The 25994-nt window shown below is 41.4% G+C and overlaps 3 protein-coding genes across 5 annotated transcripts in view; 2 read left to right on the forward strand and 1 right to left on the reverse strand.

Moving 5' to 3' along the window:
* Window positions 1-2038: 2038 nt before the first annotated feature.
* Window positions 2039-9819, forward strand: LOC307173053 (ferroportin; the record flags this gene model as incomplete). Its single annotated transcript, XM_079895858.1, has 8 exons — window positions 2039-2141; window positions 2878-2945; window positions 3117-3276; window positions 5160-5275; window positions 5458-5584; window positions 6357-6611; window positions 7552-8217; window positions 9560-9819. The coding sequence occupies 8 exons, from the start codon at window positions 2039-2041 to the stop codon at window positions 9817-9819; spliced, it is 1755 nt and encodes a 584-aa protein (XP_079751984.1).
* On the reverse strand, window positions 7806-15630 carry LOC307173062 (uncharacterized protein). Its single transcript, XM_079895866.1, has 11 exons — window positions 15146-15630; window positions 13235-15007; window positions 13021-13115; window positions 12847-12897; window positions 12318-12696; window positions 12021-12197; window positions 11756-11844; window positions 11470-11626; window positions 9902-10020; window positions 9661-9774; window positions 7806-7874 (listed from the first exon to the last, which is right to left on the reverse strand). Exons 1-8 carry the CDS (start codon window positions 15468-15470, stop codon window positions 11552-11554), a joined length of 2964 nt encoding a protein of 987 aa, XP_079751992.1. The 5' UTR covers window positions 15471-15630; the 3' UTR covers window positions 7806-7874; window positions 9661-9774; window positions 9902-10020; window positions 11470-11551.
* A 510-nt stretch (window positions 15631-16140) lies between these two features.
* rapgef5b (Rap guanine nucleotide exchange factor (GEF) 5b) overlaps window positions 16141-25994 on the forward strand; it is a 63348-nt gene continuing 53494 nt past the window's right edge. For 2 of the 3 annotated variants that reach the window (XM_079894302.1, XM_079894304.1), the window contains exons 1-3: window positions 16188-16490; window positions 17891-17956; window positions 18348-18454. In XM_079894302.1, coding sequence (XP_079750428.1) covers window positions 16356-16490; window positions 17891-17956; window positions 18348-18454 — 308 coding nt within the window. In that variant the 5' untranslated portion in view covers window positions 16188-16355. Of the gene's footprint in view, window positions 16491-17890; window positions 17957-18347; window positions 18455-25994 lie in introns of all 3 variants that reach the window. The other variant, XM_079894303.1, reaches the window with a different exon arrangement.

The following is a 25994-nucleotide window of genomic DNA, read 5'->3' on the forward strand; positions in this document are numbered from 1 at the left end:
ATTTCATTTTGCACAATTTCTTGGTCAATCTAATTGTGGCATTGATCATGTGACGGTCAGATGTTCTTAATTCCATTGAAGCTCAAGGTGCTCTTTGGTTCATTTTATATTATATGATTATTAGGTTTTACACAAACTTCTGCTGTCATCAAAGCAAAAGGGAGACCACATACTAGGAATGTATGAAATGTATGTTCTTTTCCAATTCAAATTTATACAGGGCTTTATACAATACATATTATAGTTTTGTACAGTCATTATTCAGTTGAAATTAGTTTAGTGTTGATTCATTTCAGTTCATCAATTATATAATGGGTTCAATTCATCTATAAAGATGCTCTGGAGTGATGTCAACAGTGATGTCATCATGTAGCTCTGATTCAGTTCTCATCCGATAGTATCAGTGCATTCAAGTCAGTAATATTGTTGAATATTCAATGTCCCGGGATTGGTTCAAAAGTTTGGGATTGGTAAGATTTTTTTATGTTTTTAAAATAAGTTGTTGTTTTTTATACTCACCAAGGCTGCATTTATTTGATGAAAGGTACAATATATATATATATATATATATATATATATATATATATATATATATATATATATTGTACCTTTCATATATTTATAACTTCAATACTAGTGATAATGGGTGAACACAGCTGAATTAAATGACTAATCAATTAATAACTATGACAATAAACTAAGGGAAACGGTGCAAACTGAAAACAAAGTCCAAACGTTGTGTGTGTGTGACAAATACATTGTTCGAGTATTAAGCAATAATAATAATAATAATAATAAATAAGATTCTTGAGCAGTAAATCAGCATATTAGAATGATTTTAACATATAATCATGAACATATACTACCATTACAAAGTTTTGGATCTGTATTTTTTTTTTTTTTTTTTTTTTTCTTTTTAAAGAAATAAAAAAATGTATTCAGCAAGGTTGCATTAAATTGATCAAAAGTGACAGTGAAGACATTTATAATGTTTCAAAAAAATATATTTTTATTCTTTATAGAGCTTTGTATTCATCAAAAATCCTGAAAGAAAAAGGCATGGTCATGGTCATTAGAAACAGATTAAGCAGCACAACTGTTTTCAACATTGATGATGATGATGATGATGATGATGATAATAATAATAATAATAATAATAATAATAATAATAAATGTTTCTTGAGCAGCAAATCAGCATATTTTTATGAATTTTTTAAGGATCATGTGGCACTGAAGACTGGAGTAATGATGCTGAAAATTCAGCTTTGCCATCACAGGAATAATTAAATGACATGTCAAAATATATTAAAATAGAAAACATACTTCTTAACGTAATAATAAATTGTAATATTTCACAATGTTTCACAGAATTTTTGTTCAAATAAATGTATCATTGGTGAGCATAAGAGACTTTCTGTTGACTATAAGTAAAGTTGCACCTATGTGTTAACTAACTCTCATTAGAGTATTAGTAGACTGTCTGCCTAATATCTGCAAACTCTTTATTATGTTGGTCCTCCAACATACAATCTATTGACTATAAGTAACTTTGCAACTATTTGTCAATTTATTCTAACCCTAAACTTACCAGTCTACTTATACTGACACTCTAATGAGAGTTAGTAGATGTAGGTGCAATGTTACTTATAGTCAACCGCATGTGTTAAAGGGACCATCAAAATAAAGTGAAACCGAGACTTCTTTCAAAAACATTAAACAATCTTACCAATAGTGTATGATAATTGAAAACCAAGTAAATATTGGTCAGTAAAATGTACACAATTAACTGAACATTATGACCTAATTATTTCATACTCAAATCATCATAATATTGTATTTTCAGTAGTTTTAGTTTTATTTTCTACAGGTTTGTATAGGCCTCATTAGAACATGACAACCAGGCCAACAAAATAAATGCAAACTTGTTAGAATTAAACAATGTTCTTTAGTACTTAAAGTTTATTTATTTTATATATTTATTTGAATGATTCATGCATTTATTGACCTGATTGTAATTCAGTCATGCTGTTGATTCAGGATGTCTCTCAGAACAGAGGGGGCCCAGTGTGGTGCTGATGCTCTGGAGTTTGACCACGATAATGACAGAGATTCGCCTGTGATCAAAGTCAGGAATATACCACGTATGTTTCTTTACTATTTATACTGATTTGTGTATACAGGGAAACAAACAACACGTTTCAATCAGGTTGACAGAATATCCTTAAAGAAACAGTTCAGTCAGGATTTACTAAACAATCCTTGTCATTCCAAACCACTTGATTTTCTTTCTTCTGTGGTACACAAAAGGAAGGTCACGCTTTTGCATGAAACCATATCAAAAAGGATCCGTTTTAGTCATGTGTGACACTGCAAATTTTTGTTTTGTGTAACAGATACGAATTAAGCAGTTATTGTAAAACTTTTTTTGCTCTTAACAGTTCCTAAGAGAAGTAGCATTCATTAACAAGTCATTTGAGTTGAACTTTTTTCAAAGAACTGGTTAAAAAAAGAACGATTTGGTACTCGAGTTTACAGTTCACAAGCCTAAACTAAAATCCTCTGTGCCCATTCAACGTAATTGCATGGAAAAGAATGACCAGTTCAATTCTTCATGATTTTTACTTTGTACTCCACAGAAGGTTAACGTCATGAGTTCAGAGAGTAAATGATAACAGAATGACAGAACTATCTCTTTGAATTTTAAGGCAAGGCTATAGGGACACTGTGATTAAAATACACATATGCATGTTTAAAATATGCATGCGTACAATAAGTCTGCAGACCCTGCTTGTGTTTGCTGTCTGGCATGAAACAGTCTATTATTTACAATAAATGTACAGGCAAGAAATAAATCATTTGAGACCATTTATCTCATAGGATCAGCCCTCATCTACCTCAAGGGTCCCAAGTTCCTCATCTATGTGAGCGGAGCATTATCTATGTGGGTAAGGAGCCCTTTTCATATCTGCCATGCTGGCTTTCTAAGCAGGGCATGAGCTCTGGCACAGTGTTACATTATGTTTTTTTTTTCTCATGATGCTTTGAGGACCACACAATGTGAACTATGATATGTGAAGTATGATATCTAGAGCTGAGCGTCTCTTTTCACATACCAGGGTGATCGCATGTGGCATTTTGCCATCTCCGTCTTCCTGATCGAGCTGTATGGCCATAACCTGCTGTTAACTGGGATCTTTGGACTGGTGGTGGCCGGATCGGTGCTCTTACTAGGGGCTTTGATTGGAGACTGGGTTGACCGCAACCCGAGAAACAAAGGTAAAAGATACATTATCACAGAAATATTTGTTTAAAAAAAATCTTCTGTTATTTCACTGAAAAGACAGTTATACAAAACAATAATAAATATAGCTGCAAGCAGCGATGACGGGCCCAAGCCCCAGTGCCACCGCCACACTGGTGGCCTTAGAGCAACTGTGCATGACGGCCAATATGCAATTAAACCAGGTAAATGTAAAAGGACTATGTCAAAGTCATACGCAACATTTACTGCAGCAGTTGGTGCCACTATGTCATGGACCACAACAGCCACATCCATAAGATCATTTATTTAGATTAATTTATGTCATAGGTCACTTTCAAATGAGTGCAAAATTATTTGTCCAGAAGTCAAGTATTTATCTCAAGGTCTTTTTTTATATTTTTATTAACCTATTTCTTAAGCTAAATCTATAAAACTATGTTGTCAGTGCCCAACAAATGAACTGGTTCTATGCCTTTATTTATTATTCAAACTTATTGAATTAGACAAAACCCAAGATATTTCTAATCCTTTAATGCAGGCCAAAGCACACAGCAATGAAAGGGTTACACACTCAGGTTTTACTATTCTTATGGGGACATTTGGTCCCCACAATGTAATATAAACAAGGGCACACACACACACACACACACACACACACACACACACACACACACACACACACACACACACACACACACACACACACACACGTACACAAACAGACCTCAGGATCAGTTGTAGACTTTTTGCCAGTTGAGTCAGAAGATTTAACATTTTAAACAAAATAAATCTAAACCGTTACAGAAAATAGACTTTGATAATGTCTAAATATACATCATAATACAATACCTACTAAAATGATTTATACCTGAAAACAGTTCTCAGCAAACACTGTTCTCAGCAAGTTCAGCAAGCTCTCAAGTTCTCAACCCTGTTTAAAAATAGGCCTATGTTGCCATTTAAGTCTCATAAGTGGTTATACTATGTATTAAATTAGATTTTTGAGTTTTCAACCAGGTAGCACTAATTTGCCTATTTTAACTTACACATCATGCACTAATTGAAAAAAAAGGATTTATATATATATACTGTATGTATTATTTTATATAGAAATAAATGTTGTATAATTTATTGTTGAGAAGAAATGAGAGTCTTACTGTTTCCATTTTTTGTCATTACTTTAATCCCTCGCCATGGCAACACCGTACAATATCCAATATCACAATGCACAATTTAGCATCTTCTATGTATTGGCATCATGTTGAAAAGATTTGGAGTGTATCATATAATCCCCCCAGGAGGAGTAGTTAAAAATTCAGAGCCTGACTTAAAAAAAAAAAAAAAACACATTCAAACCAATATAGCGACTTCCTGTTGGTCGGAGCTAATGACTGTAAATTAGAACATTGCCCAGCTTGATGAGAACAATATATATACTTTGTTTGGTGACTGTAGGTAAAACTAACCCCCACTTTTGTCAAAAGATGGTACTACAGAGATCTCTCTCCATGCCCGTTTCTAAGACTTTGCCAGTGTCTAATGGCCGATAACTCTGATGTGTCGAGTTTCATGCAATTTGAAGCATGCTAAGAGCCTCAGAAACACCCAAAAAGATTATCAAAGTTTGATGCGTTGCCATGGCAACAGTATTTAAGATATCAAGAGTTCCTTTTGCAGGTCTATGTCTGTTATGTCTTGCCATTATTCTGACAAAGTTTGAAGCAAACTGGGTGAAAATAAGAGGGCGATTTCATCCTTTTCAGCTTGGGCCCTAATAATAATAAAGGTCCTTAAAACAAGTTTTTTCTTTATGGAGCCATTTTTTTTTTTCTTCATGTCATTAAATATTTTTCTATTATTTTAAGTAACATAATTTCCTTTCTACCTCTCTCTACAGTGGCCCACGCATCCCTGTTCATTCAGAATATCTCAGTGACCGTCTGCAGCATCGTACTCATGTTGGTGTTCTCATACAAAAAATGGATTGAGGAAATCTGGGATGGGTGGCTAACTGTAAGTCCCTCTTACATTGTACCCCAAAATGTGTTATTATTAATATCTGCCCATTCAGAAGCAATCACGTGTTCAGCATAGCCTTGTGTGCCTTATGTTTCTGGCTAGCCATTGCAGAACATGAGCATTCCTGCTGTTATGACATAGCATAGTAACTTGTTGCATCACACAACTCACACAAGGTGGTTTGTTATACGGTGGTGATCGTCCTGGCAGATGTGGCGAACCTCGCCAGCACAGCTCTCACCATTGCCATCCAGAGGGATTGGATAGTGGTGATCACAGGCTACAACCGTGGTCACCTCGCAGGTATGGCCTTTATTTCTGTTAGCATAATGCTAATCTGTGTATTGGAAATCATATAGGTGTTTTAACATTTAATCAGTCTAACACGTCAAATAAACTCAGCAAAAAAGAAACATCCTCTCACTTTCATCTGCCTTTTTACAGAAAATTTCTTAATGTGTAAACATACTTGCTGTGAGATTGTATCCCACTTTTCCACCAAGGCATTTTCAAGTAGAAAGGTCTCTTTAGTGTCCGAAGTTATTGTGACTGACCTTTTTTGGCAACCACCTGTAAACTGTTGTAAAGTGTCTTAAGAACTGTTGCACAGGTGCCTGTACAAAAATGGTTTATGGTCCGTCAAACAAGCATGAAAACCATAGTTTAAACCCTTTCCAGTAAAGATCTGTAAAGCTTATTTTGCATGGGTTTTTACAAAATTATCTTTAAAAAACAGTTTCCTGGAAAAGGGACGTTTCTGTTTTTGCCATTTCTGATGAGTTTATACAGTATGTGCATGCAAATACAATTTGCATCTTATTTGACAGACTTAGCTCTGTGTCAAAACCAAGTACGTAGGCTGCTACTTTCCAACTTCATGAATGAGGGAGCAATTCCACATGCTGAACAAAAAAACACACAGGAGAAACAACTCAATTGATTTTAGTAAAGTTTACTGTTAGCATGTTGCTAAGATAACAGTGCAATAATCTAATAAGAATACAAATACATTGCACACAGATATTCAAACACACACACAAAAAACATTTTGAATTTTGATTTCCTCCTGATACAGGAATGAATGCAACAATGAGGCGGATCGATCAGGTGACCAACATCCTGGCTCCTCTGGCGGTGGGTCAGGTAATGACCCTGGCCTCGAATGTGGTTGGCTGTGGCTTCATCTTAGGATGGAATCTGGTGTCCCTCATTGTGGAGTTCTTCTTCCTCTCCAGAGTCTACCGTATCGTACCGGCTCTGTCCGTCAAACCACCAGCATTGGAACAGCAAAGCTATTTAGAGAAGAAAAGAGAAAGAAAATGTGCACAAGGTAAATTTTTTTGGCATAAACTAGTGCGCAAAAGATTCTATCCTCCCCATGTCTGAAATATAATGTTTAATTTAAGTTGCTCTCAGTAGTGTGGTGTTTATTTTTTAATTGATATTGCAGATATTTCCTTATACTGACACCTAGTGGTGTGGATATAACATCATTCAGAAGCTTTCAGATGCCAGTGCCATTTTAGAAATGTGTTATTTGCTAGTCAGAATTGACAAACAGACAAAGATCATAGAAAGATTGATAGAACAAATTGATGAACAAACAGACAGACAGATGAACAAACAAATGAAGGACAGACAGACAGAACAAACGACAGATAGATTGATAGAATTAACAAATGAACAACAAGAGACAGATAGAACAAAAGAATGAACGACAGACAGATATAGAAAAAACAAATGAACGACATACATATAGATAGATAGATAGATAGATAGATAGATAGATAGATAGATAGATAGATAGATAGATCGACAGACAGATATAACAAATTAATGAACGAACAACATACATCTTAACAGATGGAACAAACAAATGAATGACAGACAGACAGAAAAAACGAGATAGATAGATTGATAGAATGATAGACAAAACAAATTAATGACCGAACAACACAGACAGATAGATAGAACAAAAGAATGAACGACAGGCAGATAGATAGATAGATACTGTAGATAGATAGAACGACAGACAGATAGATAGAACAAATGACAGATAGATAGATAGATAGATAGATAGATAGATAGATAGATAGAACGACAGACAGATAGAAAAAATTAATGAACGAACAACAGACAGGCAGATAGATAGATAGAACAAACGAATGAATGACAGACAAAACAATTGAAAGATGATAGATAGATACTGAAGAAAGAAAGAAAGAAAGAATAACACTGCATGTTTACCAAATCCCTCCTCTTTTGTTCAGGCAGGACCTCAGCAAGTACCACTGGAGCCCCCTCAGAGGAAAGCACCAGCACCCTGCGTTTAGAAGAAATCCGCCGAATCCCAGTGTGCCTCCATCGGCTGCGGGGACTCCTCAGCACCTGTCGGGAAGGGTGGAGGGCATATTACAGACAGCCTGTTTTCCTCGCCGGCCTGGGCTTGGCCTTCCTCTACACCACAGTGCTGGGCTTCGACTGCATCACCACAGGCTACGCGTACACCCAGGGCGTCAGCGGCTCGCTGCTCAGCATCCTGATGGGTGTGTCGGCAGTGGCGGGGCTTCTGGGTACTGTCCTATTCACGAAGCTGCGGAAAACATGTGGCCTGGTCAACACTGGGGTCATTTCTAGCGGCCTGCACCTAGTTTGCCTGTTGCTTTGTGTGTGCTCCGTGTTTGCCCCTGGTAGCCCCATGGACCTCAGCATACTAAATTTGGGGAATGCGTCGCACGTGGGAGGAATGACCGGAGGTCACCAGAGGCACGGATACCTACTGCGTGGAGGCAGCAACCAGCCTCTGCTGCCGGACCGTTCCTCTATTCACTGGACCAATAACACTGTGTTGTTTGAGAACGCCCCAGCAGGGACAGAACCTGAGTCTTACATCTCCATCATCCTGCTGTTCCTTGGAGTCATTACAGCTCGAGTCGGTGAGTAGATGGCGGCTTTATCCTATCTATTAATTAAAAATAACACATTTGGGGTCGGTATGTTTTTTATGCCCACCAAAGATGCATTTATTTGATCAAAAAGACAGTAAAAACAGTAATACTGTAACTATAACTGTTTTAGATCTTAATATATTTTAAAATGTAATTTATTCTTGTAATGGCAAAGCTGACTTTTCAGCATCATTACTCCAGTCTTCAGTGTCACATGATCCTTCAGAAATCAGTCTAATATGATTTGCTGCTCAAGAAACATTTCTGATTATTATCAATGTTGAAAACAGTTGTGCTGCTTAATATTTTTGTGCAAACTGTAATATTCTAATCTTTCTGACCCCAAACTTTTCAACAATAGTGTACATTTTAAATATTTTTTTTTTATAAATAAATTTGGTGTTATTCATTTCCTGTATTTAAATGACTTTTATTTAATTCATTAATTTAAATGAATGAATTATGTTTTTATTAAAATAGTATTTTTTTTCTTAACCATTAATATTTGAAAAACTTTTGTCTGCAAATGCAAAATCAAAGTCATATGGTCCGACCAACATGCAGAAACATGCAGGAATAATAAAATATAAAACAGAGATAACCTCTGGATGTGTGTCAATAAGTGACTTGCTTAAAGTATCAAATAATTTGAACATTTATGACAAGGAAAGGTTAGTTCTGGTTGTAAAATATCAATTTTAATTTAGTAAGAATACTATGCTAATTGATTGGATCACACTATCAACCAACTATTAACCATGACTTTTGCCTCAGCAAACTCCTAATTACTGCTCATTAATAGTTAGTAAGGTAGTTGTTAATTTTAGGTATTGGGTAGGATTAAGGGATGTAGAATATTGTCGTGCAGAATATGGCATTAATATATGCTTTATAAGCAGAGTTGGGAAGGTTACTTTAAAAGTGTACTTCCTTACAGTTACAAATTACTTCATAAAAAAAGTATTCAGTAACGTGTCCAAGCACCACAATATGAAAATAATGTAATCTGATTACTTTTGAAATTCCTTCAAGGTCACATGTAAATTAAGTCAAGTAAAAAGCAATATTTAGGAGAACGATTGCACATGAACCAGTAGGTGGCTCACACGAGCCATGACTGGCAACAGGACCAGAGATGACGTTAGATCAGTTCTAACGTCAACTGAATTCGCTGTTAATGTAAATGTAAATGTTCGCTGTAACATTTTTTAGAAAATGTAACTGTAATCTGATTACTTTGTTTTGTACCATTGATTGTATTACAAGATATGTATTTATTACAAGATATAATTGATGATATATCATATATAATGTGTCCGATTTTTTACAGGTCTCTGGTCCTTCGACCTGACAGTGACTCAACTCTTGCAGGAGACCATAAGTGAATCAGAGCGTGGGGTGGTGAATGGAGTCCAGAGTTCTATGAACTACCTGATGGACCTGCTGCACTTCTTCATGGTCATCTCTGCACCCCAGCCACAACACTTCGGCATCCTTGTCATCATCTCCGTCCTGTTCATTTTCACGGGACACAGCATGTACTTCCTGTACGCCAGGAAAGCCAAAAGGAAACCACGTACAAACACATAAGCAACACAAATTTCTCTCTTGCTCACCAGTTTGTGAATGTTTCTACATTCCTGCGCTGTGACGTGTGTTAAGTTGCACTTACACAAAACTCACTATATCCATTGTATATTGAAAAAAAGCTGTCGCCGTGAGCTCTTGTAACTGGAAAGGGTTTGGCAGCAGCGCAGTACTCAGGTGAACATAATCAGGAACCAGCGCCTCCTGTTGACAGTCAAAAGAAATAGCATCATAGTTAGAGAGCCAAGGTCTCCTGAAAGTTAATAAGTGTCTTAAAACGCACATAATTACAACAAGAACATAACTGAACATAGCTGACACGACATGTTTTCATGGATTATTAGCTAAGCAAACACCTTTTTTGTAAATCTTCTCACATTTGGCAGCTAACCAGAAACAGCACGCTGCCACTTGTTTTTAATAAAACGCCAGTAAAATGTATTTTTTTCCCCCAAGACTACTTGGTTTTGGAATAAAGCACACACACACACACACACACACACACACACACACTACAAATCTCGTCCAACAGACAGAAGCTGCTTTTTACAGCTTATAAGGGGAATAGCTATTTTTTATTATTTGTGCTTTTGGCTGACTGATTAATCTTTTAGTTTTATCCCTAACTTTTCAAGTGAAAAATTAGTGAATTTTAACAAGACTGTGGACTTTAATGTATTGCTTCCCTGTTTATATAAGTATCATGTCAAGGTCTTTTAACTGACTACTTTAACTGAGTGTTTTTTAGTTCAAAATAGATGAAGACAGAATCTTATACCTCAGCACTTAACTGTTATGTTCTGAACTCTAGCTTGAACTTATTTGTTGACGGTAACTACAGAAGTAATAGTTAACATACATGTAACAGTACACAGACTGCATTGCATCCGTTTCATTTGTGTTAATAACCTATTATATGGATTATGAAATGCATTTTATTTCACAGATTATTTTTATTGCTGATGTGTTATGTTAAATGTTGTTTGAGGACCCTTTAAGTGTCAGACAGTTAGTGACAACCAATAAAAGTGCTTTCAGAAGGAATGCCTTGGATTAACTGAGCAGTGTTTTGTTGAAATATGTACTTAATCTGTGGAAAATCTATTTTTTAAATAATTATTATACTGTACATACAGTTTTCATGACCTTATTTTAGGAGTGATTTATCACACCATATAAATATTTCAGTGAAATGCAAAAAAGTCTAAAAATAGTGATTTAAAAAAAAAAGAAATCGTGATCAGTTGCATTACTTAAAATGTAGCCTGATCTATTAATACATTCAAAAATACACTGAAAATGCTATTTATGTGTACAATGACTTCAATGAAAAAAGGTCATTTTGGGTAGTAGTCCAGATATTGCAAATAAAACAAAAAGTTTTCTAGGACAGAAATTTTTAAGAAATTTACTTTGGATGGAATTGGGTGGAATTCTGATATTTACCCAATAGGACCTAATTTCTGGTTTCACTCTCCACCAGATGTCACTAAAGACTGCAAACAAGAAGATTCACATGCATGATGATTAAAGCCAAAATATTAAATACAAAAGGGAGCTATGGGCACCAGTGAGCCAGTGACACAAACCTCTAATTCCCAGGAAGCCCAAGATAGTGATCTATGCTTCAGGGGGTCGCATCTATGCGACTGCCTTGCTTGTTGACTTGACAAGATAATCTGGGGTGGCCATGATAGGGAGCTCTGGACTGGGGCTGGGGGGCCGAGGCAGGAGCTCACGACTGAAGAGCCACTCCAGGGGTCCCTGTCCTTTTCTTTATACTGTTTTCAGGTTTCTCCACATCTGTGACCTAAAATAAAAACATTAATCAGATTTTCAGAAGTGAATCAGAAAAAATCATAATGTCCGTAGTCTTATAGTCAAACCTCAAAAAAAGACTTTCAAACTCTACAAAACAAATGTAAGCTTAGAACAGTACCTTGAACCAGTCGTGGAGAAGAATCTCGGATAATCGAATTCGCTGCTCTGGCTCTCGCTGGAGACAATGACAAATCAAATGGCAGCATTCTGTGAATAATAATGGAAGAAGTATTGATTATTACCTTGATCTTCAATCCTGCTCTTTAATCATGTTATTCTTAAGTATCTCACTAGCTGTTTTTATTTTCCTGTCATGAATTTTTGTTTAGTTTGGTATGATTTACATTTACAATTTGCTTTCTTCACTGAGATTAAGAGTTCACCTTCTGACAAGCCAGCTTTGGAGTAGTTGTTTGAATTAATCATGTGCAGGTCATCAGTGTTGGGATAGTCCCCGCACACCAGTGCAAAAAGTAGAACACCAAGGGACCAGACGGTCGCTGGCTTCCCATTGTATTCGCCCTTCTCCTCATATTCCGGGGGGCAGTATTCAACAGTGCCTGGAGGAAAGAGATTTTCATTACCACAGCAGATTTTTTTAGGCATCCATTCACATTTGGTGATACATATATGATTCCCAACAGTGGTTCCCATTTTATGGCTTGAGCGATAATACATACCAATGAATATCTTGTAGGCTGATTTCTTAAGGAGGTCGCCACACCCAAAGTCAATTAGCTTGACTTCATGGGTCTTCTTATTGATCAACAGATTTTCAAGTTTGATATCCCGGTGTAAAACGCCACGGAGGCAACACATGTAGGCAGCTTGTGTTGCCTGCCGCATGACGACACAAGCTAAACCTTCATCAATGCTGCCTCCGTGGCGTTCCGCGAATTCAAACAGGTCCTCGCAGGGTGAGGGACATTCCAGCACCATAATATAATAGTCATGCTGGTCCAGCCAGTCCAGTAGCTGGATTATTTCTGGAACACTGGGGCCTCTGTTGGCGAGGATGAGCAGTGCAACCTCTAGTGGGAGGGGCTTGGAATGACATGGCTAGAGGAAATACAATTTTTATTTTGGTTAGATGGATGTGGTTTCCCTAATTAGGGCCCAAGTTTGTCTATTGAAAAATCAGCTATAGTAATATGAGATGTTTTAAATTGAAAAGACAGCAGAGAAAAACAGAGAGCACAGCCTACTTACAATACTGATGTATTCCAAATCCTCAGTCTTTGTGACAATTTTCACTGCCACCTAATAAACAAAACAATAAACCGAGATTTGTTGAAAAATGATTTACAATTTAAATCTACAGGTAATATTAATCAAATCCAGATGATCAATCTGCTAGCTAGATATTGTAAGTAAAAAAGGAACCTTAAAGCCATCCAGCAGTCGAGTTCCCTCATATACAGCTCCAAAGGACCCTTCACCCAGCTTGTCGCTGATCACATAGTGGCGGGAATTGATGACTATTAAATAAGATTAGTTTTTCATGAAATATCATGCACTGGCTGCAGTTTGATATTAAAACTGATTGATCAAGAATAAAAAGTGTGTGTGTGTTGTATTATTGTGGCAGTAAACTTACCCACAGTTTTCTTTTCATTATTCTCCAGTTGTCTTGTCAGAGGTGAAACAAGACCCTCCGTGGAACTAACTAGCGTTTGGCCAACACCGATGCTCCAGTCTGACGCGGTGCGTACTGCAGTCTGGTTGACACTGGCGTTCCAATCAGAAGCAGTGTGTACTGAAGTCTGGGTGACATTGTCATTCCAATCAGAAGTGGTGTGTATTTGAGTCTGGGTGACATCGATGCTCCAGTCAGAAGGGGTGCGACGGACTGGAGTCTGGGGGATGTCAGCACTCCAGTCTGACGTGGTGCGTGCTGGAGTCTGGATGATGTAGTCTGACGCTGTTCGTGCTGGAGTCAGGCCAGCATCGCTGCTCCAGTCTGACGCTGTTCGTGCTGGAGTCAGGCCGGCATCGCTGCTCCAGTCTGACGCTGTTCGTGTTGGAATCAGGCCGGCATCGCTGCTCCAGTCTGACGCTGTTCGTGCTGGAGTCAGGCCGGCATCGCTGCTCCAGTCTGACGCTGTTCGTGTTGGAGTCAGGCCGGCATCGCTGCTCCAATCTGATGCTGTTCGTGCTGGAGTCAGGCCGACATCGATGCTCCAGTCTGACGCTGTTCGTGCTGGAGTCAGGCCGACATCGCTGCTCCAGTCTGACGCTGTTCGTGCTGGAGTCAGGCCGGCATCGCTGCTCCAGTCTGACGCCGTTCGTGCTGGAGTCAGGCCGGCATCGCTGCTCCAGTCTGACGCTGTTCGTGTTGGAATCAGGCCGGCATCGCTGCTCCAGTCTGACGCTGTTCGTGTTGGAGTCAGGCTGGCATCGCTGCTCCAGTATGACGCTGATTGTGCTGGAGTCAGGCTGGCATCGCTGCTCCAGTATGACGCTGATTGTGTTGGAGTCAGGCTGGCATCTCTGCTCCAGTCTGATGCTGTTCGTGCTGGAGTCAGGCCGGCATCGCTGCTCCAGTCTGACGCTGTTCGTGTTGGAGTCAGGCTGGCATCGCTGCTCCAGTCTGACGCTGTTCGTGCTGGAGTCAGGCCGGCATCGCTGCTCCAGTCTGACGCTGTTCGTGTTGGAGTCAGGCTGGCATCGCTGCTCCAGTATGACGCTGATTGTGTTGGAGTCAGGCTGGCATCGCTGCTCCAGTATGACGCTGATTGTGTTGGAGTCAGGCCGGCATCGCTGCTCCAGTCTGACGCTGTTCGTGCTGGAGTCAGGCCGGCATCGCTGCTCCAGTCTGACGCTGTTCGTTTTGGAGTCAGGCTGGCATCGCTGCTCCAGTCTGACACTGATTGTGTTGGAGTCAGGCTGGCATCACTGCTCCAGTCTGATGCTGTTCGTGCTGGAGTCAGGCCGGCATCGCTGCTCCAGTCTGACGCTGTTCGTGTTGGAGTCAGGCTGGCATCGCTGCTCCAGTCTGACGCTGTTCGTGCTGGAGTCAGGCCGGCATTGATGCTCCAGTCTGACGCTGTGCGTGCTAGAGTCTGGGTGACGTCAGTACTCCAGTCTGACACGGTGCGTACTGGAGTCTGGGTGATGTTAGTGCTCCAGTCTGAAGCCGTTCGTACTGGAGTCTGGGAGACGCCAGTGCTCCAGTTTGATGCAGTGTGTGCTGGAGTCAGGTAGGCATCAAAGCTCCAGTCAGACGTGGTGCAAACTAGAGTCTGGGCGACATCAGGGTGAACAGCAAGGTGTACTTCCGCAGCTTGAAGGATTTCAGGATCACTGGTTGAAGGTTCCTGATGATTTTGGTTCTCTACACTACAGATGACTTGCTGTAGAAAACTCTGAACTAAAGAGAGGAAAGATGTAAATTAAAATCAAATAATATGAATTATTAATTGCATACTCAGCAGCATCTAATCAGTTAATTATTATTTTACTTTTTGGAGCCTTTTACATTCTCTTAAAACGTGGTCATGTCACTTACCATCAGGAATTCTTCCAGGTGGTACTGCAACTGCCTCACTGTCTTGAGCCTTTTCCTCACGCTGAGTTGAGCTGGTCTTCCTGCTGTATTTTTGACCAGCTCTCCGACTAAAGGTCCACCTCCACAACCTGAACCTCTTTTTCTTTTTAGAGATGCCCTTCTTCTTCATTTTCTTCTTTCCCCCATTCACATTCTCTTCTCCAACACCAACTGGATGTGGGTGGGCTTCCACCAAACTGGTAAAAGATTTCCGCGGTGAACCATGGAAATGCACATGTCCAAAGTTTTTTTCTGCCTCTTCGCAACGAGAGCTACGGTGACCCATCGCTATGGTGATTTAGCTGCAGATTGAGCAAAATGAGAGTTGCAAGACTTGCTTTCGCGCATCTAGTGATGTCACGGCAGAACTGTCGTAGGCCTAATCTGTGGTCACGCTCTGAGAAACGTTCTAATCTTGCTGCGCCTATGTAGGGCAAAGCGACCATTCCCTTCTCTAATTGATTGCATTTTCATTTATTTTCTATTTATTATTTATTTACGGTGTGAAACGTAAAATATGCAAATTCTACATAATTTCTGTCGAATACAGACAGAAATTATGTAGAATTTGCATATTTTACGTTTCACACCGTAAATAAATAATAAATGTATTCGACAGAAATTATGTAGAAATCACATATTTTACGTTTCACACTGTAAATAAATAATGTCTGTAATTTAAGTGACGTCAAATATTTTGCTTAAAACACCACACCTTCCTCCGCATTCACTCCTTTATTAAATATTAAACATTTAATGATTTATTTATTATCTTTTTCATAAGTCTTCATCGCTAATGATCTGTCATACAAAACATGCATACTGCAAAATGGAGATATAGTAGGCCTAATGACATGGTTATTAAGTACCTACTTCATGTCACGATGCCTATATACTCTGGATCAGGTTTTTATAGTAGCTCGTGTTATCAGTGATCTCATAGGTACAGCCCACTCGAGTCACGTGACATACCTTTTTCAACTCCGCACCTATGTTGACTCACGTGTCTGCCATTGTCACGATGTATGGACTCTGTAAACAAGTAAAGCGCTTTTACTGGTTATAGACGACTATTGATTTCATTTGCACACCTGTTGATAAACATTCGTCATTGATTTCTATGTGGGAGTCCGAGCTTTCGTCCTCCAACCTGTGCTGACTTGTCCTGGACATGGACGTGGTGGATGAGAGTCCGTCTGTTAAGGTTCTCATAAGTAACGTTAAAGTTCTTGAAGATCACAGGAGCAGCAGAACTGATCCTCTCTTACTGAGGAATGACTCTCAGTTTAAGAAGAACCTGGAAGCTGTAAGTGTATTTTAAAACTGACTATATACACTGTACTAGTGCCAGAGCATTTACGTGTAAGTTTTGTTTATAGACTGTTTTGCATACTGCTTACAATAGTGACTTTGAGAACAGCTGAAACTAATTCATTGCATTGGCCAGGCTGTAATATGAGATTGGTTAAAGGGAAACCTGTTGGGTGGGATTTTAAACCTTGAATAAGGTGAATGTTTGTAAGATACAGCAAGAAAACATTTCAAATATGTATAGGCCTAGTTATAATATAATACTATAATTGTGAGGACACTGTGACTCAAATCTTAGATGACAAATTTATTTTTTTGTTTGTGTGTACATGTATGAATAATATATATATATATATATATATATATATATATATATATATATATATATATATATATATATATATATATATATACACATACACACACACACACACACAATACTGTTCATTTGGGGCTGGTAAGATTTTTTTTTAAATGTTTAAATTTCTTACAATGACTAATTTCTCTTTTAGTATATTTTAAAATGTAATTTATTCCTGTAAAGTCAAAGCTGAATTTTCAGCAGCCATTAACAGTGTCAAATGATCATTCAGAAATCATTCTATTCTGATTTGCTGATCAAAACATTTCTTATTATTATCAAAGTTGAATCCTGTTGTGCTGCTTGATTTATTTATTTTTTTGTGTGTGTGCGTGGAATACGCACACAGAAATATTCTTTTTTGATCGATTAATATGGGGTCTTAAAACTGAATGTTTAATAATTATAAAGAGTAACTGTACAAAAAGAAGTATTGTACATTTAAAGTAGTTTTACTTGAAATATAATTTCAACTACCCGAATACTAATGTAATGCAGCATTATGTATAATATAATATAATATAAATATTACATTTGTATTGTATAGTATTAATAAATGGCCCTATCTTTTTATGGTTGCTTCAACACAAATTATAGACATGGGGGTTAAGAGCTGCTGTTTACACTGACTACAAAAATGACTTCACTGTGTGTTTCCCCAGCATCCCACATGAGTCTATTAGCTAAAGTACACATTGAGTAATGGACACTCAGGCTGCTTCACTTTAACTCTGGTTTCTTTTGAGGAACAGCAACCTGTTCCTCAAAAGACAATGTAACATAGCTTTTATTGCATATATGGTCATTTTTTTGTGATCTGTAGTTCTGTACATGTTCTAACCTAGGTGGATGCAACCTCTCTGACCTTTTAACAAAGTGATGTCTGTAATGATATGATGTCTGTAATGAATGAATATTTCATGTAATCGTCATAGCTGCTGTTTTAAGATAAGAAACAGCAGAAAAAGTGCATTGTCTCAGGACACAAAGCTGTATTGTTTTTCAGATGTTTAACCTCTTTCTCTCTATGCTAGATTATATCTCAGAAGCAGCCACCTGTGTCCATCCGCTGTTCAAATGCCGGACAGACTAGACACAAGGTATATCATGCATTTATCTCCCGTCGTTGCCCTCAGTCCTTCGATGACTTGAAAATCTGGTTGTTTGATGGTGTCAAGTTGAATTCACTTAATGGAGAGGTTGGGGATGTTGTCAGCACTTGTTTTAGGTTATGTAATTGTTAAGATGAGTACATCATGAAAAACATATTAGAAAGTGAACATATCACCTCAAATTTTGCACATATCACCTGGACTATATGTAGTGTAGATAGATAAACAGTTTATGTTCTAAATTTTGAGGCCATGCAAGCAAATAGTGTTTTATATTTTGTTCTTGTTAAATTCTGACTGTCTCATCCTGTTCCTGTCCTGACAATTTTAAATCTTTCTGCTTTATCTTGATTAAGAATGTTCTCTATGTGTTGTGAAGGCTTGCGTGAATAATGTGCCATGTGCCGGCCGAGCACTGAGGAATGCTTTCTTATCCAATGGTCAGGATAACTGGAAAGCACATATTAAACTGGCAAGAATCATCAGGTAAGTTTCATTGCAATGTTGTGTGTTTGCCAGTTATATATAAAGTAAAGCCTTAAGGCCCATTCAAACCAAGCATTATAACTATCAATTTTTAATAATCTAATTCTATAACAATATAGGAGTCCACTCCACACCACATCTACAGGTATAGATGAAATATATTGTTGGAATCACTTTCAATACAATTTTTTTTCTAGCTGTTGATGTAAAAAACATTGGCAGCCAATCAGAATCCAACCGACTTTAAAGAGCTTGAACATTTAAAGCAGCAGATGACATAACTGCATCTCGTTTATAATAAACAGAACGTTCTCATCTTTTGGGGGTGTGGTTGATAATGTAGTTATCGTTATCTTCATAGTAACCTCTATGTAAGGAACAGAGGTAAGTGTAGTATTATACGCAGTTAAAATATGTAGTAAGATAGTGGGGACCGACTTAAATGGATTGTTCACCCAAAAATGAAAATTTTGTCATAATTTTTTTCCTACTATGGAAGTCAATGGGTGCCGTCAACTGTTTACCAACATTCTTTAAAATATCTTCTTTTGAGTTCAACAGAAGAAAGAAACTGGTACTGGTTTGGAACAACTTGAGGGTAAGTAATGACAAAATATTCATTTATGGGTGAACTATCCCTTTAAGGAATATTGCACAAATTTATAAACCAAAGGCGACTAGGGACAGCCAGTCAGTCCTTTCCGATGTCACACATCCATTGTGTACTGAATTTCAAATGCTTCCCTTGGGCTGGAGAATTAAATTCCCCTTGTGTAAATCAAATAGATATAATAATTCTTTTATTCCTGCAGCCATCATGTTTTTGAATGATTTATTGTAATGTGTGTTACTGTGTGTGTTATGTTGCATGTATGCGTGCTGCTGTCTACATCAATTTCCTTTCGAGGACAATAAAGTAAAGTTACCATTCTTGGTGTGAATAGGCCCTTAATATGAAGGGATTGTATCAGGGCCGTGTTTCCTCTGAGGAGGCAAGGGAGGCTATGCCTTCTCAAAAAACTTAAATATTGGATGAGTAAATAATCCATACTACTAAAATAAAACAAAGCAAATATTAAGAAATTTTACATTAAAATGTGTATACAGTTGAAATCGAAATGATTCATTCCCCATTGCAAATTAGGTTTATTGGCAAAATTTACAGATTTTCAGCTGTTTGCAATAAACAAATCAAACAAAAGGTATTGAAATAGCTCAACACAACAAATGTTTCAAGTGGTTTCTGCAAATTCAACTGAAAATGCAACTTTTAATGACTTCTGCAGTCTCAAAATTATTCAACCCCTTGAAAAGAATCCCTCACAACAGCACAAATCAGCAAAACAGGTGTTGTCTCAAGCACACCTGATGCAACTAATCAAGGGCTTCATTAGTTGCACCAGGTTTGTTTGAGCTAGAACACATGATATATCTGAACTGGCTAGGGTTTTGTTGAGTGTCATGTTTGACTGCATGCTAAGTCAAAAGAATGGTCCAAAAAGTTAAGAAAAGATATCATCGCCCTTCACAAGCAAGGAACAGGATTCAAAAAGATAGTGAAGGAACTAAATGTTCCTAGATACACCGTTAGAAGCATATTTCGCAAGTTCAAAGTTAAAGGAACAGTGGTTACACTACCTAGACGGGGCAGAAAAAAAAGCTATCAGTGGCTGCAACCAGATTTCTGAGAAGGAAGGATCAGAAAAACCCTTGAGTGACTGCAAAAGACCTGCAGCAAGATTTGGTGGCAACAGGTTTCAGCTTGCACAGGAAGGCGCGCACTAAACACATGCCAGAACTCCCAAGACATACACCACTACTGTAACTTTTCGGCCTTATGGATCAGCGGTATGTCTGGGGGAAGAAGACTGAAGCATATGCTGAGAAGAACACTCAGTTAAGCATGGTGGTGGTTCGGTGATGCTCTGGGGCTGCTTTGCATCCTCTGTCACTGGAAACCTGCAGTGTGTGGAAGGCAAGATGGATTTATTGAAGTATCAGAAAATCCTAGGAGAAAACGTAATGCCATCAGTGAGGAAGCTGAAGCTTGGGCGTCATTGGACCTTCCAACAGGATGATGATCCTAAGCATACCTCAAATTCCACCAAGGCTTGGTTTCAAAAGAAGTCCTGGAAGATTCTACAGTGCCATCACAGTCACCTGACTTGAACCCCATAGAAAGTCTCTGGTGGGATTTGAAGAAGGTGGTTGCAGCACGCAAACCCAAGAATATTGGTGAACTGGAGGACGTTGCTCATGAGGAATAGGCTAAGATTCCTCAGAAACGCTGCCAGAAGCTGGTGTCTGTTATACATCTCATTTGCAGCATTTCATAACAGCAAACTGATGTTCTACTAAGTACTACAGATGCTTGCCATGAAGGTGGTGAATAACTTTGAGACAGCAGAAGTCATTAAAAGTTGCATTTTCAGTTGAATTTGGGGAAATCACTTGAAACATTTGTTGTGTTGAGGTATTTCAATCACTTTTGTTTGATTTGTTCATTGCAAACAGCTGAAAGTCTGTCAATTTTGCCAATAAACCTGATTTGCAATGGGGGTTGAATAATTTAGTGTAATATAAATCCCTTTAGATCTGTTTATGAGAAGGAAGGAGACCAGGGTCGGCTGGCTGAGACTCGTGGGTACTTTAATAATAAACTCAATTCGTACATAACAATCGCGCCACATGCGCTCACAAACTCAATATAATGTTACAGCAACAAGCAGTTCTGTTTCCTCAGTCCACAAGTGTCTCAGTCCGCTTCCAGTGTGTCCCACGAGTGCTCAGCCCTTCTCTCTCCTCGATGGCTGTGAGAGCTCTCCTTAAATGCAGTCTCCCCACGCCAATTACTGCAACGAGACACAGGTGTCAATCATTTCGTATTTAACCCACTTACCGCTGCTTCTCTCCCCGCTCTCTCTCCTGTCGCAGACCTCGCTGAACCACGCCCCCCTCGCCACATACCCCCACCGCCCGACTCAGGCCGGGGAGCCATCCGGCCTGCAGCCTCCCCCCCCCTCCTCCTGGAGAGGAAGTCGGCCACAGCCATCTGTACACCCGGCCTGTGGATCACCTGGAACTTAAAAGGCTGTAAAGCGAGATACCAACGAGTGATCCGCGCGTTGGTATCCTTCATGCGGTGGAGCCACTGCAGGGGAGCGTGGTCCGAACAGAGGGTGAACTCCCGCCCCAGGAGGTAGTAGCGAAGGGTGAGGACCGCCCACCTGATAGCCAAGCATTCCTTCTCGATGGTGCTGTACTTAGTCTCTCTCTTCGAGAGCTTGCGACTAATGTACAGCACCGGGCGATCCTCCCCCTCCACCTCCTGGGACAGTACAGCACCCAGCCCCCTGTCCGACGCGTCAGTCTGCAACAAAAAAGGGAGAGAAAAGTTAGGGGAGTGTAAGAGCGGCCCGCCACACAGAGCAGCCTTAACCTTGGTAAAAACCTGTTGGCACTGCTCCGTCCACTGGACCGTATCTGGCACTTCCTTTTTAGTGAGGTCAGTCAGCGGGCTGGTGAGGTCCGAATAACCAGGAATAAACCTTCTATAATATCCCGCCAGCCCCAGGAACTGCCTCACCTCCTTTTTGGTCTTAGGTCTCGGACAGGTTGCAATTGCTGCGGTCTTATCAATTTGAGGACGCACCTGCCCATGACCTAAGTGGAAACCCAGATACCTTACTTCCAACCGCCCAACTGCACACTTCTTCGGGTTGGCCGTCAGCCCCGCCTGTCTCAGCGCCCTAAGAACGGCCCTCACATGCTCCATATGCCGCTGCCAATCATTACTGTAGATGATAATATCATCCAAGTAAGCAGCGGCATATGCAGTGTGGGGCCGCAGAACCTTATCCATAAGGCGCTGAAACGTAGCCGGAGCCCCGAACAGCCCGAAAGGAAGTGTCACAAATTGGTGTAATCCAAACGGCGTGGTGAAAGCCGTCTTTTCTTTGGACATGGGAGATAAGGGGATCTGCCAATATCCTTTCGTTAAGTCCAATGTCGAGTAAAAACGAGCCGAGCCCAACCGATCAAGCAACTCGTCAATCCGCGGCATTGGATATGCGTCGAATTTCGACACTGCGTTCACCCTGCGATAGTCTACACAGAACCGCACCGAGCCGTCCGTTTTAGGAACTAAAACTATCGGGCTCGCCCAGTCACTGTAAGACTCCTCGATTACCCCCAACTCCAGCATTGCCTCTAATTCGGTCTGAACCACTTTTTTTTTGTGTTCAGGCAACCTGTATGGCCGGCCGCGAACTACCACGCCCGGCTCCGTCTCAATGTGGTGCTGAATCAGATTAGTACGACCGGGCAGGGGCGAAAACACATCTGCAAACTCAGATTGTATCTTTGCAATGTCAGCGAGCTGCGAGGGCGAGAGGTGATCTCCTCCGGGGGCCAGGGCGAGAGATTTCCCTTTTACGATCGCCTCTGGCCCGAGATCTTCCTCCCCACTCACTGCCGTTGCAAGCAACACTGACTCCTCCTCACTCCACTTTTTCAGGAGATTGAGGTGATAGATCTGTCGTGAATCGCCTCTGTCCGTTCGTATTACTTCATAATTGAGATCGCCTATTCGCTGTGTGACCTCAAAGGGTCCTTGCCACTTAGCTAATAATTTAGAGCTGGAAGTTGGTAGTAACACGAGCACTTTATCTCCCTGTGTGAATTCTCTAAGCTTAGTTCCCCTGTTATATAGCCGGCTTTGCCTGTCCTGAGCCTGGAGCAAATTCTCCATAGAGAGCCGCCCCAGTGTATGGAGTTTTGCTCTCAGGTCCACGACATACTGAATTTCATTTTTGCTATCCGAGCGTCCGTCCTCCCAAGTTTCTTTCAGGACGTCTAAAACCCCGCGAGGCTGACGTCCGTAAAGAAGCTCGAATGGGGAAAACCCCGTGGAGGCTTGCGGGACCTCGCGCACAGCAAATAAGAGGGGTTCTAGCCATCTGTCCCAATTTTTTGCGTCCTCTTGTACGAATTTACGAATCATTGTCTTCAACGTGCGATTAAACCGTTCGACCAGCCCGTCCGTTTGTGGGTGATAGACACTGGTTCGTACCGATTTAATGCCCAATAATTCGTACAATTCGCTTAACGTGCGAGACATAAACGCGGTGCCCTGATCCGTGAGAATCTCTTTCGGGATTCCCACGCGGGAGATTAAACGAAACAATGCGTCCGCCACACTTTTAGCGGAAATGGTGCGGAGCGCCACTGCTTCGGGATATCGCGTTGCGTAGTCCACTATGACCAACGCAAAGCGATGTCCCCGTGCGGTTCGTTCTAATGGCCCGATGAGGTCCATACCAATTCTCTCGAAGGGGACCTGCATGAGAGGTAAAGGGCGCAAAGGCGCTTTTGGGGCGGCCGGTGGGTTCACCAACTGACATTCACGACACGACGCGCACCATCTGCGCACGTTCTCGTGAATGCCCGGCCAAAAGAATCGGGTCATTAGACGATTTAGTGTGGAAGTCATTCCTAAATGCCCAGCCATCGGATTACAATGCGCCGTCTGGAAAAGCATTTCCCGACGGCTCCGTGGTACTAACAATTGGGTTGTATCTTCCTTTGTCTGAGTGTCTTGGGTCACTCGATACAACCTGTCCTTAATTATGGCAAAATAAGGATAGGAGAGCGCGCGATCAGGTTGGAGGGGCTGCCCATCGATGGAACGGACCTGTTCAAATGCATGTTTGAGCGTCTCATCTTGCGACTGTTCCAGAGGAAAGTCATCGCGGTTGGAGAGGTTTAACCTCTCCACGCCGCTCGCATCCTCTGAAACAGACCCGCTAGGTCCAGGTACAGCCTCTCCCACCTGAGTGCTAGCTCCCCTTCCCCGCCCTCTCTTTTTCCCAGAGACATCCGTTGTCAAATACCCCAATAATTGTGCGAAACCTGGCCAATTTGTCCCCAGAATTAACGGATGTCGGAGGCGCGGACTAACTGCCACCTCCACACAATGATTTTGTCCCTTGAATTTAATAGTGATGGCTCTTAACGGGTATTCCACTATATCCCCGTGCACACACCTCACCTTAACCATGCGGCCCGTATCCAATGCCCCAGATTGTATCAGGCTTTGATGGATAGAGGTCTGGTTACAACCAGAATCCACCAATGCCTGATAGGTACCCCCCTTAATACTCACAGGTATCTGGTACAACCCGGCTTGATCAGGGGCGGTCTGCGGGACGTCCGGGATCCGGACCATCGTCCCCACCTCCATAACCGGGCACCTATCCACGAAATGGCCCGGATCCCCGCAACGCCAACAGACCGGCCCAGGTTTTCCCGCCGCCCTAGTGGCAGAAAGTGGGTCCAGTGATTGGCGTGGGGAGAATGCAGCAGCGCCATCGAGTCCCTCCTGGGACCCCGGCCCCCTGACGGGGCCCCGCGGCCCGGCTGGAAGCTCCGCTCCAGTCCTCCATCTCGGGTAGGCCCGTGGCGGGCCACTGATACGGGTCCTGGGGAAAGGAACAGGTTTAGGGGGAGGGGTAGAGAGAGGGACAGGGGGAGAGGGAGAGAGAGAGATTGATGGCAGGGGTTCGCCGACCCCGGAGCACGCCGCCATCTGGTCCTCCGCCAGTTGGATGGCCAGATCCAGCGACGCCGGTCGGTGGCACTGGACCCACTGGGCAGTCCTCCTTGGCAGCCGGGAAATGAACTGCTCCAGTACCACCTTGTTGATAATGTCCTCGGCGTCGCTTCCTCCGGCCAACAGCCATTTGCGGCACGAGTCCCGGAGCTGCTGTGCCAGGACAAAGGGTCGGCCCGCTTCCGCCAATTCCAGTGAGCGGAAGCGCTGTCGATGTTGTTCAGGGTTGAGGCCGACCCTTTGGAGAATAGCTCGTCGTAGATCGGCGTACACCAGGAGGTTCTGGACGGGCAGTTGTTGAGCAGCCTTCTGGGCTTCCCCCGACAGCAGTGGTATCAGGCGCACCGGCCAGCTGGCCTGTGGCCACTCACATGCCTCGGCCGTCCGCTCAAACAAGTCCATGAAGGCCTCGGGATCATCAGCGGGTCCCATCTTACTCAGAGGCATGTGAGCTGCTGCGGTGGCCGCAGCGCCGGGGAAAACCGACTCCGTCCGAACCCCCCGGTCCAGCCAGCTCCGGAACAGCTCGCGGTCCTCCTGCTGGGCTTGCATCATCACGTGGAACCGTTTCTCCTGATCGGCCCGCAAGTCCAGCAGGGCTTGATGGTTCTCTTGATGTAGACCCGCGAGCGATGTAATGATGTCCGCAAATGGCGTTCCCGATGTTCCTGGCAGAGATTGCATTTCGGCGGCGGCGTTCTCCTTCCTTCCCGGGTATCGGCACCAGTGTAATATAAATCCCTTTAGATCTGTTTATGAGAAGGAAGGAGACCAGGGTCGGCTGGCTGAGACTCGTGGGTACTTTAATAATAAACTCAATTCGTACATAACAATCGCGCCACATGCGCTCACAAACTCAATATAATGTTACAGCAACAAGCAGTTCTGTTTCCTCAGTCCACAAGTGTCTCAGTCCGCTTCCAGTGTGTC

Source organism: Squalius cephalus (assembly GCF_949319135.1).
Source record: "Squalius cephalus genome assembly, chromosome: 15".
NCBI classification, from domain to species: domain Eukaryota; kingdom Metazoa; phylum Chordata; class Actinopteri; order Cypriniformes; family Leuciscidae; genus Squalius; species Squalius cephalus.